At 51.2% G+C, this 10935-nt stretch overlaps 4 protein-coding genes across 4 annotated transcripts; 3 read left to right on the forward strand and 1 right to left on the reverse strand.

The window, feature by feature from the left end:
* The first annotated feature begins 123 nt into the window (after positions 1 to 123).
* Positions 124 to 1576, forward strand: dph1 (2-(3-amino-3-carboxypropyl)histidine synthase). The gene is made up of 2 exons (XM_073744673.1): positions 124 to 299; positions 349 to 1576. The coding sequence occupies exons 1-2, from the start codon at positions 158 to 160 to the stop codon at positions 1500 to 1502; spliced, it is 1296 nt and encodes a 431-aa protein (XP_073595010.1). The 5' UTR covers positions 124 to 157; the 3' UTR covers positions 1503 to 1576.
* On the reverse strand, positions 1577 to 4533 carry BDW70DRAFT_72184 (uncharacterized protein). Its single transcript, XM_073744674.1, has one exon. It carries the CDS (start codon positions 4431 to 4433, stop codon positions 1650 to 1652), a length of 2784 nt encoding a protein of 927 aa, XP_073595011.1. The 5' UTR covers positions 4434 to 4533; the 3' UTR covers positions 1577 to 1649.
* Positions 4534 to 6208: 1675 nt separating this feature from the next.
* Positions 6209 to 6797, forward strand: BDW70DRAFT_161035 (uncharacterized protein; the record flags this gene model as incomplete). The annotated part of the gene is made up of 4 exons (XM_073740930.1): positions 6209 to 6255; positions 6312 to 6401; positions 6494 to 6648; positions 6709 to 6797. The coding sequence occupies 4 exons, from the start codon at positions 6209 to 6211 to the stop codon at positions 6795 to 6797; spliced, it is 381 nt and encodes a 126-aa protein (XP_073595012.1).
* Positions 6798 to 7669: 872 nt separating this feature from the next.
* On the forward strand, positions 7670 to 10871 carry BDW70DRAFT_161036 (Six-hairpin glycosidase-like protein; the record flags this gene model as incomplete). The annotated part of the gene is made up of 8 exons (XM_073740931.1): positions 7670 to 7793; positions 7898 to 7913; positions 8032 to 8054; positions 8102 to 8219; positions 8289 to 8388; positions 8441 to 9884; positions 9936 to 10032; positions 10082 to 10871. 8 exons carry the CDS (start codon positions 7670 to 7672, stop codon positions 10869 to 10871), a joined length of 2712 nt encoding a protein of 903 aa, XP_073595013.1.
* Positions 10872 to 10935: the final 64 nt, after the last annotated feature.

The raw sequence follows: 10935 nt of genomic DNA on the forward strand, positions 1-10935 counted from the left end.
TGTCAGGGCGAAATGCGGAGAAGCAAATGACAATGCCGAAAGAGGTTAGACCTGAACCCCCACCTGACCCCTCTTAGTCAGAGTCCAAGTGGGAAAAAATGGCTTCATCCCACTTCAAAGTCGACGCTCTGCACGAAAGACGATTAGAACCAGCGGAATGGGCGACTCTAGTGAAAAACTTCAGGCGAATGCCTCTCTGCGGCAACCAAAGAAGAGGTTCGTTGGGAGACGCACAGCAGACGCCCAAGCACAGTCGTCAACGAGCGTCCAAGATGTTGAATCCACAAGCATACAAAAAGGTACAGTAGAGAGGCCTTTCAGCCATACCTAAGTGCTAAAAAACAACAGCAACACCCCGAAGAACCCCCAGGACCTTAAATCAAGTTCCTCCGGAAATATCCCAAGACCCTGACATTCTCGCCGCCATCGACCTCCTCCCAAAAAATTACTCGTTCGAGATTCCGAAAACCATCCATCGCATCCGCACCTCCGGCGCAAAACGCATAGCTCTCCAATTTCCTGAAGGACTCCTGCTCTTCGCAACCACAATTTCGGACATCCTCACTCAATTTTGCCCGGGCACTGAAACCCTCATCATGGGCGATGTCACCTATGGCGCATGCTGCATAGACGACTACACGGCACGCGCTCTGGGCTGTGACCTTCTCGTCCACTACGCCCACTCCTGCCTGATTCCCGTGGACGTAACGAAGATCAAAACGCTATACATCTTCGTCGACATTAGCATTGACACTTCGCACCTCATCGCGACTCTCGAGCGCAACTTTCAGCCAGGCAAGACAATCGCCACTGTTGGCACAATTCAATTCAATGCAACGCTCCATGGACTCAAACCGGTCCTCGAGCGCGCTGGGTTCAACGTCGTCATCCCGCAAATTACGCCGCTCTCAAAGGGCGAGATATTAGGCTGCACCTCCCCTTCCCTATCTGCTCAGCAAATCGACTACTTGCTCTACCTCGGTGACGGCCGCTTCCACCTCGAATCTGCCATGATCCATAACCCCTCCATACCCGCTTACCGCTACGATCCTTACTCTCGCACCCTCAGCCGCGAATCCTATGACCACACCGAAATGCACACACTCCGCCGCAATGCCATCACTGCCGCCCGCACTGCGAAAAAATGGGGTATTATTCTTGGCTCCCTCGGTCGTCAGGGAAACCCACATACGATGGCCATGATTGAGTCGCATCTCAACGAGCGGGGTATCCCCTTCGTCAATTTGCTTTTGAGCGAGATCTTTCCCGGAAAGTTGGCGGCAATGTCGGATGTAGAGTGTTGGGTGCAGATTGCTTGTCCGCGATTAAGTATCGATTGGGGTTATGCGTTCCCGAGACCGCTATTGACGCCCTACGAGGCGCTTATTGCACTTGGGGTTCGAGATGACTGGGAGAAGACGCATGAGGGTGTTTATCCAATGGATTTCTATGCGAAAGATGGGTTGGGGAGGACGAAGCCGCAGGCTGTTCAGACTGTCTGAGTACGAATGGCCTCTGAAAAATATGTTTACGATCAGTAACGACTACATAGACATGAAAAGGGAAAAAAGGTTACGAGTATAAAGTACTCGAGTTCGCTTGAGATAATATTACATAACAACACCTTGACTCATAATAGCGGAAATCCATCAGCCTTTGACGTCGTCCGCGCTATCCATGTTGGGGTCACTGGTGCTTTCTCTCCGAAGAGAGAGAACAGTCTTGCTCGCGATTTCAGCAGATCGCCACGTAGTGACCGCCTGCTCGACATCCTCAAACATTTCGAGAGTGTCTTTGATGATGCCACCGTCATCAGGCTCCAGTGCATGTTGCCGACGTCCCGACCCACCGTCCGGAGCCAGAGGGAATGCTGGCCCAAAACCACGCTGCGGGATCGGGTTGTACATAATCGCATTGGTAAACATGCGTATCAGTTCCTTCTCTAGCTGGGCCGAGTTTACGATTGCTTTGGGCGGGATGACATCTTCTGTTTTGGGCAGCATGAGAACCGCGTTCTTTGACGGTGTCCCTGCGTTTGGAGCCGGAGACTCGCCATCTGCAACTGGAGTGTTGGCGGCTTCCGTAGCGGCGGCTACGGCCTTACTACCTTGGCTGATGCTCGACTTGATAGATTTCAAGTCCTGCGGCCGGTAGATAAGGTCTCGGTAGCCCGGTGCATCGCGTTCCGTCAGTGGTTTGGTAAATATAGATGCATGCTTGTGGGTCAATACATCATTCATAATCGGAGCTCCAGTCCTTGGAAAATTGCGCGTACACAGCACGAATGGCGCGGATTGATCCAAATCCACGTGGGTTTCCTGGCTGAGCTCGGACTGAGGCTGAGACTCTGTTTCCGGCAGCTCGCTACGTTTGCGTTTTGGTCGGCCTCTACCCGGGCGCGATTCCGAACCGGGAGCCTTTTGACTAGTCGAGCTCCGCTCGGGTCCCACAGTGTCGACTCCGCCTGGAGTGCTAGGTACTTCTCGTTTAATTTTGCCAGCCTCTGCTCCCGACTCTTCATCACGTGACAGTATAGATCGCCCCCGACTTCTGGATGAAGCAGTACTCCTATCACGTTTTTTCCCGGCCGTTGCTGTGTTCTTCTCCGTTTTCCTCTTCGGACCACCTTGATTGACGTCCGTTCCCTTTTTCTTTCCCCGCCCAGGGCCCTTTCGGCGCGGAGGCTCAGGTTGATCTGGTGTTGCCGCTCGAGATCCAAATGGTGATGGAGCTCTCTCACTAATTGGGCTGACGTCTTCCGGTCCAGGCCGATCCGGTGAGCGTGGCGAATTAGGTAGTGTAGAATACGGTGTCTGTTTCCACGGTGTGAGCGATCCAGGGGTGGCGATTGACAACTGTGGCTTTGACGACCGCGGTACAGTCGAGGGATATCCTTGAGCGCGTCCAATGGGCGTTGCAAATCCGGATGTGGGAACAGGGGGCGCTGGGGTCGGAAAGACGGCTCGAGAGGGTTGGGGGGTTGACGGCGCTGCCACAGGTTGAGGCTGTGGCGCCACCTTTTGGGGTTGTTGGAAGTGCGGCGGTTGTGAGGGCTTCAGCTGACCTGCAGGTTGAGGAATTGAGGATGGAGAGTGCTGTAATGGCTGTTGCGGTGTTTGTGGTTGGTTTAAAGACCACTGTTGAAGGCTGCCTTGAGGAGGTCCGCGTGGAGGAGGCACAGGCACACCCTTCTTTCCAGCAGCCTTCACAGTCGAGGGAGTCTCCTGCGGAGTAGGAGAAGCAACTGGCACATTGGTTGTCTGCGGAGGATGAGGTGATTGAGGTTGTCGCGAGGACGGCAATGGCGTGATAGCGGGGTCGTGAGCAGGAGTAGGAGCCACAGTCGTGGGAATCGACGGTGGCTCCACGGGCTGCGTAGGCGGCACATTCGCTGGCTCTCCCTGACCTGCTACGCTTGTGGCGGCAACAAATGATTGCTGAGGCGGCGATACTCCTTTTCCGTGGGGTAGCTGCGGCTGCCGTGGGACATTTTGTTCCGGGGACCGAACTTGTTGGGGATAGATAGGAGGAGCCTGTGGTTGTGGAGGATGATGCGGTTGCTGTGGTGGAGTAGGGTGTAGAATAGCGTGCGGTGCGGGTTGCGGCGGGGGAGGTGTTACTCGAGGTGGTGCTTGGGGCTGCGCTTGGGGTTGTGGTTGCGCCTGTGTTTGTAGGTTTTTCTGAGCTGCTGGCTGTTGTCCGAGAGGCTGCGCCGGTGACTTGGTTTCCGGCAGCGGTGATTGTGGGGTGACGTGTGCCGGCGGCTGATCCTTGCCGGGGGATGCCGCTAGAAATCGTTGTGCTTCCGCGCCGATAGAAGGCGGGATCGGGGCGAAGTTCACGTCCTTATCAGGTTTTGGTTGAGAAACTGGTGTTTCGGTTGTATCCAGATCCATCGGCTCCGGCGCAGGCTCATGTTTCGTATGGGTTGGTGCTGGTGCCGGTTCCACAGGCTTCTCTCGCGGAGCTTCGTGTACTTCCTTCTCTAGCCGTGCGATCTCGTCTTTGATGTCCCTATATCGTTTTTCCTCAAGTCTGATCTCCTTTGTAACCAGCTCCTTATATTTCGCGTAGAGGTGCGTCACCAAGTAAGGGACAAAGCCCGGATTCTTCGCATCGGATAAGCCATCAGGGCGAGGAGTCGCAATCTTGCGCTTCTTCGGATTACTAGGACTGGATTCGGAGTTATGACCGTTCGGTTCCTGTGTAGACGCGGACGAGTCGCTCCCGTCGCGCATCAACCTTAAATAAAGGCCTTCCAGCGCCTCAGGAGTGAGTCTGCGCGCGTCGAAAGCGCCATTTTCGCGAACAAATTTGTTATTGCGCAGAACGTTTGATATCGAGGCAAAGTCAGTTGGTCGCGAGTCTTGGGCGGCGAGAGTTTGGAAAAACAGGAGGGATTCAAGTGGAGTGTAATCTGGTAGGGAAGGCATCCCCCATTGCCCGCGCGACCGGCCACTGGGGGAAGAAGACTGAGGGATGGGGGCCACGGTGAGGACACGGGTTATGGGAAAATAGGCCCAAGGAGGTCAGTCAGGACGACAATTGATAATATTGATCCCAGTCGCGACCCTTCTGTATGATTGGTGGTTGGCGAGGCAGATGAGAGCGATGATCGCATACGGGTAGGTGTTTAGACCATTGACGCAATGGACAAAGGGGAACACCTGGATGGAAGGGCGACACGCAACGAGGTCGGATAGACGGAAGCTCGGTGGGCGGAAAAAAAAATAGAAAAAAATTCGTCAAAATTAGAAATATCAAAGGCGTAATAAAGTGGGTGAGACAAGGATGGAATCGGAGGTGAAGGGCGCGCAAATGGACGAGAAAAGAGGACGTGAAGCTGAAGCAGAATGGGGAAAATCTCGTTTCGAACGACGTTTCCCTTCCAGGTTTCTCTCGCTCATTGCGTCCAGCATGACGGGTTGCCGACCTTAAAGTCACGTGATAACGATCGACACGCCGTCCAATAGCCGTATGTAATGTAACCGGCTTACCTACGGAAGCTATGCCAGATGACGCCACGGGTTGCCCCGGCATCATCACAAACTACGGGGACTGGGGACCGTGTTATGCATGCGTTAGAGCAAGCTAGTAGCACCAGGAATGGTCCGAGCAGAGCTGGCAAGGCTTCTGCCGCCTGAGCTGAGAACGGTCTTAGATAAACTTCCATTACAATACACTTAGTTCATCGTAGAGTGTCCAAACCCAGGGACTCCAAATGATGATTATGATACCGTATTTTACAGACCCCACGGTGTCAGGGGTCAGCCTGAAATTGCCAATGGCCGTGCCCCTTTCTGTAACAGTTGCTGAGGTCTATAACAGTCGAAGTATATGGAGAAGGGACGGCGGGCGACAAGAGAATTAGGCGCTCTCTGTAACTGGTCTATCTCAAACCAGAAACGGACGGGCGAAGAGACATATGGACCTGATAATTACCCCCTAGTATTCAGATACTTGCCGGATGCTGAGTTCTTGGTGTTGGGACTTGATCTTGATAATGATATCCAGTTAGTTGTGGGGAGATTGGGAGAACTATTTAGCTTCAATGAATGTCAGTGGCCATCAAGAGCTCTCAAACTCGGGCCCCATTTCTCACTATGGCTCGAGTCAATCTCCCGTCTCCTTTCTCTCCCTGTCCCTCGGGCCCCTTGCACTCACCTTGTCTCTCCTTTCCTGTTGCTCTCTTTGCGCCTCGGTCAAGTAGCGACTCAAGCTGTTTAGATCATCGTTCGGGATCCGAAGCAACCAGCTCGTGCCTAAACCGTGGGAATCTGGCCATTCCCCCTTTTTCTTGGGCTTCATCTCTCTATCATTTCTCCGATCGTGCAGTGGCCCCTGTCAATCCAACTAAAAAGTGGTCCCTCCTGGCCCCGTCAAGAGGGTGCGACAAGGCTGTCTTCCAACTTTCCATCTCTTATCAACTCTGCCACTTTGCCTGATCATCCATCTTCTCCTCTACCCCGGGCCTCCTTGAGTGATAGACTTTCAGCTGGTCCTGATTCGATCCCTATAATACTGTCCTAATCTGTGCGCTTCCTTGATATCTCGCTGCGGCCGTTGTTAATTCCACTCAAATTTGATACCCCTTTGCCGCGGCTCTGCTGAACCCAGCCTTGAGCTTCTTTCAACATCAGAAACGTTTCTTCGCCTTGAGCTCTCGAGCTTATTTATTATCTACACATTTAATTTACGAAGATTCAAAATGACCGACGCAGACCAAGACTTCAAGCCTAAGGCTCGGCCGCAGTCGTTCGTTGCCCCCGCTTCCTGTATACTTAAAGTGAGTGCTTACCAGAGGGATGCAGGACCATGGCACAAGCTTTCTCTTCAGCGCTAGATACCGCGTTCGCCCTAGATACCGACGTCGATTATCTTTCGCAAACTATCGATCAGAAGTAAGTTATCGCTGAGTCCTTAAAAGTCTCCGCGCTTTTTCGGTCTCAGGGAATTATGAACAGAAGGAACTCGCAGGCTAACCAATACCTAGAAAATACCAGATGATGATTCAGAACCGAGAGTTAGAAGAACTCCAGGCCAAAATCCGAGAGGCTGAAGAACGACTGAAAGCGCGCAAATCAATGATCATGACTGGTAACTCTCAATCAGTGGGAGCGCACAAAGATGGAGGATATCAATCCACTGGTAAGCACTATAGGCCATGCGAACTGTAGCGATCGGATCTCTGACGCGTTCCTCAAATAGAATCAGCATCAGCGACGACATCGCCAACGGACACGGCGGGCCAGTACTCGAGCGGCGACGAACAACGGCAGCAGGGACGCAATTCTTGATCGTAGTCGCCTGCCAGGGTTGGCAAATAGTACAGTTATCGGCTATAAAGCAGGGCTCCAATGGGTTCGACTATGATTGCTCCTCGTCTTGATCTCCGGTAGACTAACAGGCACGGACATCCGGAGAAATCAGTTCTGTTGGTTTGTTTTATGTGCGCGTGCTCTCAGGGCGTGCTTGCGGCTCGTGCCCTACAGGCGTTGGAAGATTGAAGATATCTCTTTGATCTATGACCCACGGCGATGCATTGGCACCTATAGCATGCTTGGCGTACTAGGCTCGATCAGCGTTTGAAGCCATGTCATTTTTGCGCCGGCCAGAAGCCTAGGTTTGCTTAGCTGTGGCATATTTGTTATTATCATCGCCATTGCAGTTCAAATAGTCATGTACTGACCTGAATAATACTTCGTATGTGTCATGGTACTGTCTAGATTCATATGAGTTTGCATTATGATGTTTTAGCCATTTGAGAATGACAAGGAGAACAAGGCCAAAGAGGTCTGGAATGATGACCGCACCTGTCTCTAACGAGACTAGGGTGCCAGACGCCTCCTGACCTCTAGGCAAATAAACCAAGATGCTTCGATGATGTCAGTGCACTGACTGCTTGGACTCCACCTCCAAAAAAAAACCCTGAAATCGGACCATAAGCGCCCGGTACTGGAGCAGAAATGCGCTGGCGTTGCGGTCCAGACTGACATAGCTGGGATGCACGATAAGCCTGCTGTCGTGCATCGGTGCTACTACTGACTACTCGGTGGAGAGGCAGCAGGTCTTTTTTGCTGCTGCACCCCCGTCCCTTCACTTTCTGTCTCGTAGTTTTTCTCATTCTTCTCTCTCCCTTGCCATTTTTGTTGTTTTATCCTTCGCAATCATGGTCCTCATCGATAAGCAAAGCTACACCTCCCGCGAGGAACAACGCCTGAAGGAGGATCGCGATCGCATAAGGTACTGGAAAAAATGGGGTCCTTACGTCGCTGAGAGACAATGGGCCACTGGTAGGTTATTTTGAGTCTCTACTCTTCTGTTCAAAATCGTCGTCCGAGAATGGACTATGCTTTGAAGGTATTCGAGCTGATAAAATGCATTTAACTCTCCGCAGTTCGCGAGGATTATTCGTGAGTTTCCCATTTAGTTGTCTTTCCCGCACTCCCTCCTTCTATCTTAGTTGTGTTTCCATCTGTACAATCTGTAAGAAAGCGTTTAATGTACTGGCCATTGACTTATCACTCCTAGAGCGAACGGTGATGCTTGGAGCTGTAAGCATCCTTGACCCCGCGGGGGACCACCTACTGATCGACACTAGACTTTACCCACGACCACGCCCGTTCGAGAACATATCGCTGGGGCGAAGATGGAATTGCTGGCGTATGCGACACGCATAATCTGCAGAATATTGCATTTGCGTTTTGGAATGGAAAAGAGTACGTCCTGTCGCCCACGAACAAGCAGTTGGCCCCGACTGCGACCGTGTCTAACCTCTCATGTTACAGTGGTTTTCTCAAAGAGCGACTGTTCGGTCTATCAAATCCACAGGGGAATCACGGTGAGAGCATTAAGGAAGCACACTTCCATCTTGACAACACACCTACGGTACGTCCATTTTGGGCCTGGTTGACATTCTTCTAACAATTTTACTTCGCAGCATTCGTACATGAAGTATCTTTACAAATATCCCCAGAACGAATTTCCTTATCAAGATCTAGTTGAAGAAAACGCTCGACGAGGAAAACAGGACCGCGAATATCAGATACTTGATACAGGAGCATTTGACAATAACCAGTACTGGGATATATTCATCGAAACGGCCAAGGAGGACGACGATGAAGACGAAATTGTGTTCCGGGTAATCGCTTACAACAGAGGCCCCGAGCCAGCTCCTTTGCACATCATTCCACATGTGTGGTTTCGGAACACTTGGTCATGGGGCTACGAGGGTAGTAAAAAGCCCTCTATCGAGCAGGCTGCTCCGCTTGCCGTCAGAACGAGCCACGAAAAGCTGGGCCAGCGATATGTTTGTTTTGCCCCCTCTCCAGCAACTGGAGACAATCAAGAAGATGTCGTACCCCAGATGCTCTTTACCGAAAATGAAACGAACAATGAGCTTTTGTGGGGTACGCAGAACAGTCAGCCTTACGTGAAAGACGCTTTCCATCGCTACATTGTCAGTAACGAGAAGGGTGCAGTCAACCCAGCCAATAAAGGCACCAAATTCGCTGCCTGGTATGCTTTCAATGAGGGTGAAGGGGTTCCTCCGGGAGAGTGTGCTGTTGTGCGTTTTCGCTTGTCACGGAAGATGGAGCCTTTTGTCAACGAAGAGGAGCTAGACGATGTGGTTGAGCAGCGCAAAACCGAAGCCGATGACTTCTACTACCACATCAGCCCTCTGCCAATGAGTGATGATCTGCGGAACATCCAGCGCCAAGCATTCGCAGGAATGATGTGGACAAAGCAGTACTATCACTTCGTTTGGGATCAGTGGGCTAATGGCGACCCCGGTATGATTGCTCCTCCGCCGGAGCGAAAATATGTCCGGAATCAGCAGTGGAAGCATTTGTATATGGATGATATCCTTTCTATGCCGGACTCATGGGAATACCCATTCTTTGCTGCCTGGGATACTGCTTTCCATTGCATACCGTTGGCAATGATTGATCCAGACTTTGCGAAGCGGCAACTGGATGTTCTCACTCGAGAATGGTATATGCATCCAAACGGGCAACTAGCAGCCTATGAATGGAATTTCGGAGACGTTAACCCTCCCGTTCACGCCTGGGCGACTTTCCGTGTTTTTAAAATCGAGCGCAAGATGTACGGTCGACAGGATCTTGATTTTCTTGAACGGGTCTTCCAGAAGCTGCTCTTGAACTTTACCTGGTGGGTTAACCGAAAGGACTTCGATGGCAAGAATGTTTTTGAGGGTGGGTTCCTTGGGTTGGACAACATTGGTCTTTTCAACCGCTCTGAACCCCTTCCCACTGGGGGAGTATTGGAACAAGCTGACAGCACCGGCTGGATGGCTTTTTACTGCTTGAGCATGTTGAATATCGCTCTTGAACTAGCCAAACACCGACGAATATACGAAGATAGTAAGTTTAGCAGCACGGCTGCTGCATCTTGCATATGCTAACAAGGACCAGTTGCATCTAAGTTTTTTGAGCATTTTATTTTGATAAGCGACGCTATGACGTTCAAATCTGGCGGAAAAGAGAGTTCTTTATGGAACGAAGAAGATGGGTATGCCACAAGAGTCAGTTTCTATACATAGTATATCTAACAAATATAGATTCTATTACGATGCTATCTCATACGGTGAGCCGTGGACGCAGCAACTTCCGGTGCGGTCACTTGTCGGTCTCATACCACTATATGCGGTATCAACGCTCGAACCAGAATTGATCAACAAATTCCCATCATTCAAGCGCAGACTTGAATGGTTTGTTGAAAATCGCCAGGATGTCGCGGAGCGAAATCTTGCCAGTATGAAGAGTCGTGGAAAGGGCGACCGACTACTCCTTTCCTTGGTTAGTAAAGACCGACTAGAGAAGATACTGAAACGCATGCTCGACGAGACCGAATTCCTCTCAGATCACGGAATTCGGTCAATGTCAAAATACCATGAGGAGCATCCTTACTCGATGGATGTCAACGGGCAGACATTCCGGGTTAGCTATGTCCCTGGCGACTCTGACAGCGGCCTCTTTGGTGGCAACAGCAACTGGCGTGGGCCAGTGTGGTTGTGCGTCAACTTTCTGCTCATAGAATCTATGCTTCGCTTTTACATGTTTTACGGAGACTCCTTCAAGGTGGAATGCCCCACGGGTTCTGGGGACTATATGCATCTAGGACAGGTAGCAGAAGAAATACAGCACCGGCTTCAGCACCTCTTCGCGCGCAATGATGAAGGCCGCCGCGCAGTCCACGCTGGCTCTGACCTACTCGACTTTGACGAGCACTGGAAAGACTACATGTGGTTCCACGAGTTTTTCGATGGCGACACAGGCCGTGGCCTGGGAGCATCCCACCAATGTGGCTGGACAGGGTTAATCGCCAAAATCATCCACGATACCGGGTAAGCCCTTCTACCCTTCTTTTATATATATATTAAAAAAAAAAAAAAAAAAAAAAAAAAAAAAAAAA

The sequence above is a fragment of the Aspergillus foveolatus genome (assembly GCF_047715535.1).
Source record: "Aspergillus foveolatus strain CBS 279.81 unplaced genomic scaffold BDW70scaffold_32, whole genome shotgun sequence".
NCBI classification, from domain to species: domain Eukaryota; kingdom Fungi; phylum Ascomycota; class Eurotiomycetes; order Eurotiales; family Aspergillaceae; genus Aspergillus; species Aspergillus foveolatus.

Bases quoted from the DNA above. Each gene is read 5' to 3' on its own strand.
- dph1 (XM_073744673.1), top strand. From the start codon at position 158: ATGGGCGACTCTAGTGAAAAACTTCAGGCGAATGCCTCTCTGCGGCAA. The intron at 300-348 runs GTACAGTAGAGA...AAAAAACAACAG, and splicing joins ATCCACAAGCATACAAAAAG to CAACACCCCGAAGAACCCCC.
- BDW70DRAFT_72184 (XM_073744674.1), bottom strand. From the start codon at position 4,433: ATGCCTTCCCTACCAGATTACACTCCACTTGAATCCCTCCTGTTTTTC.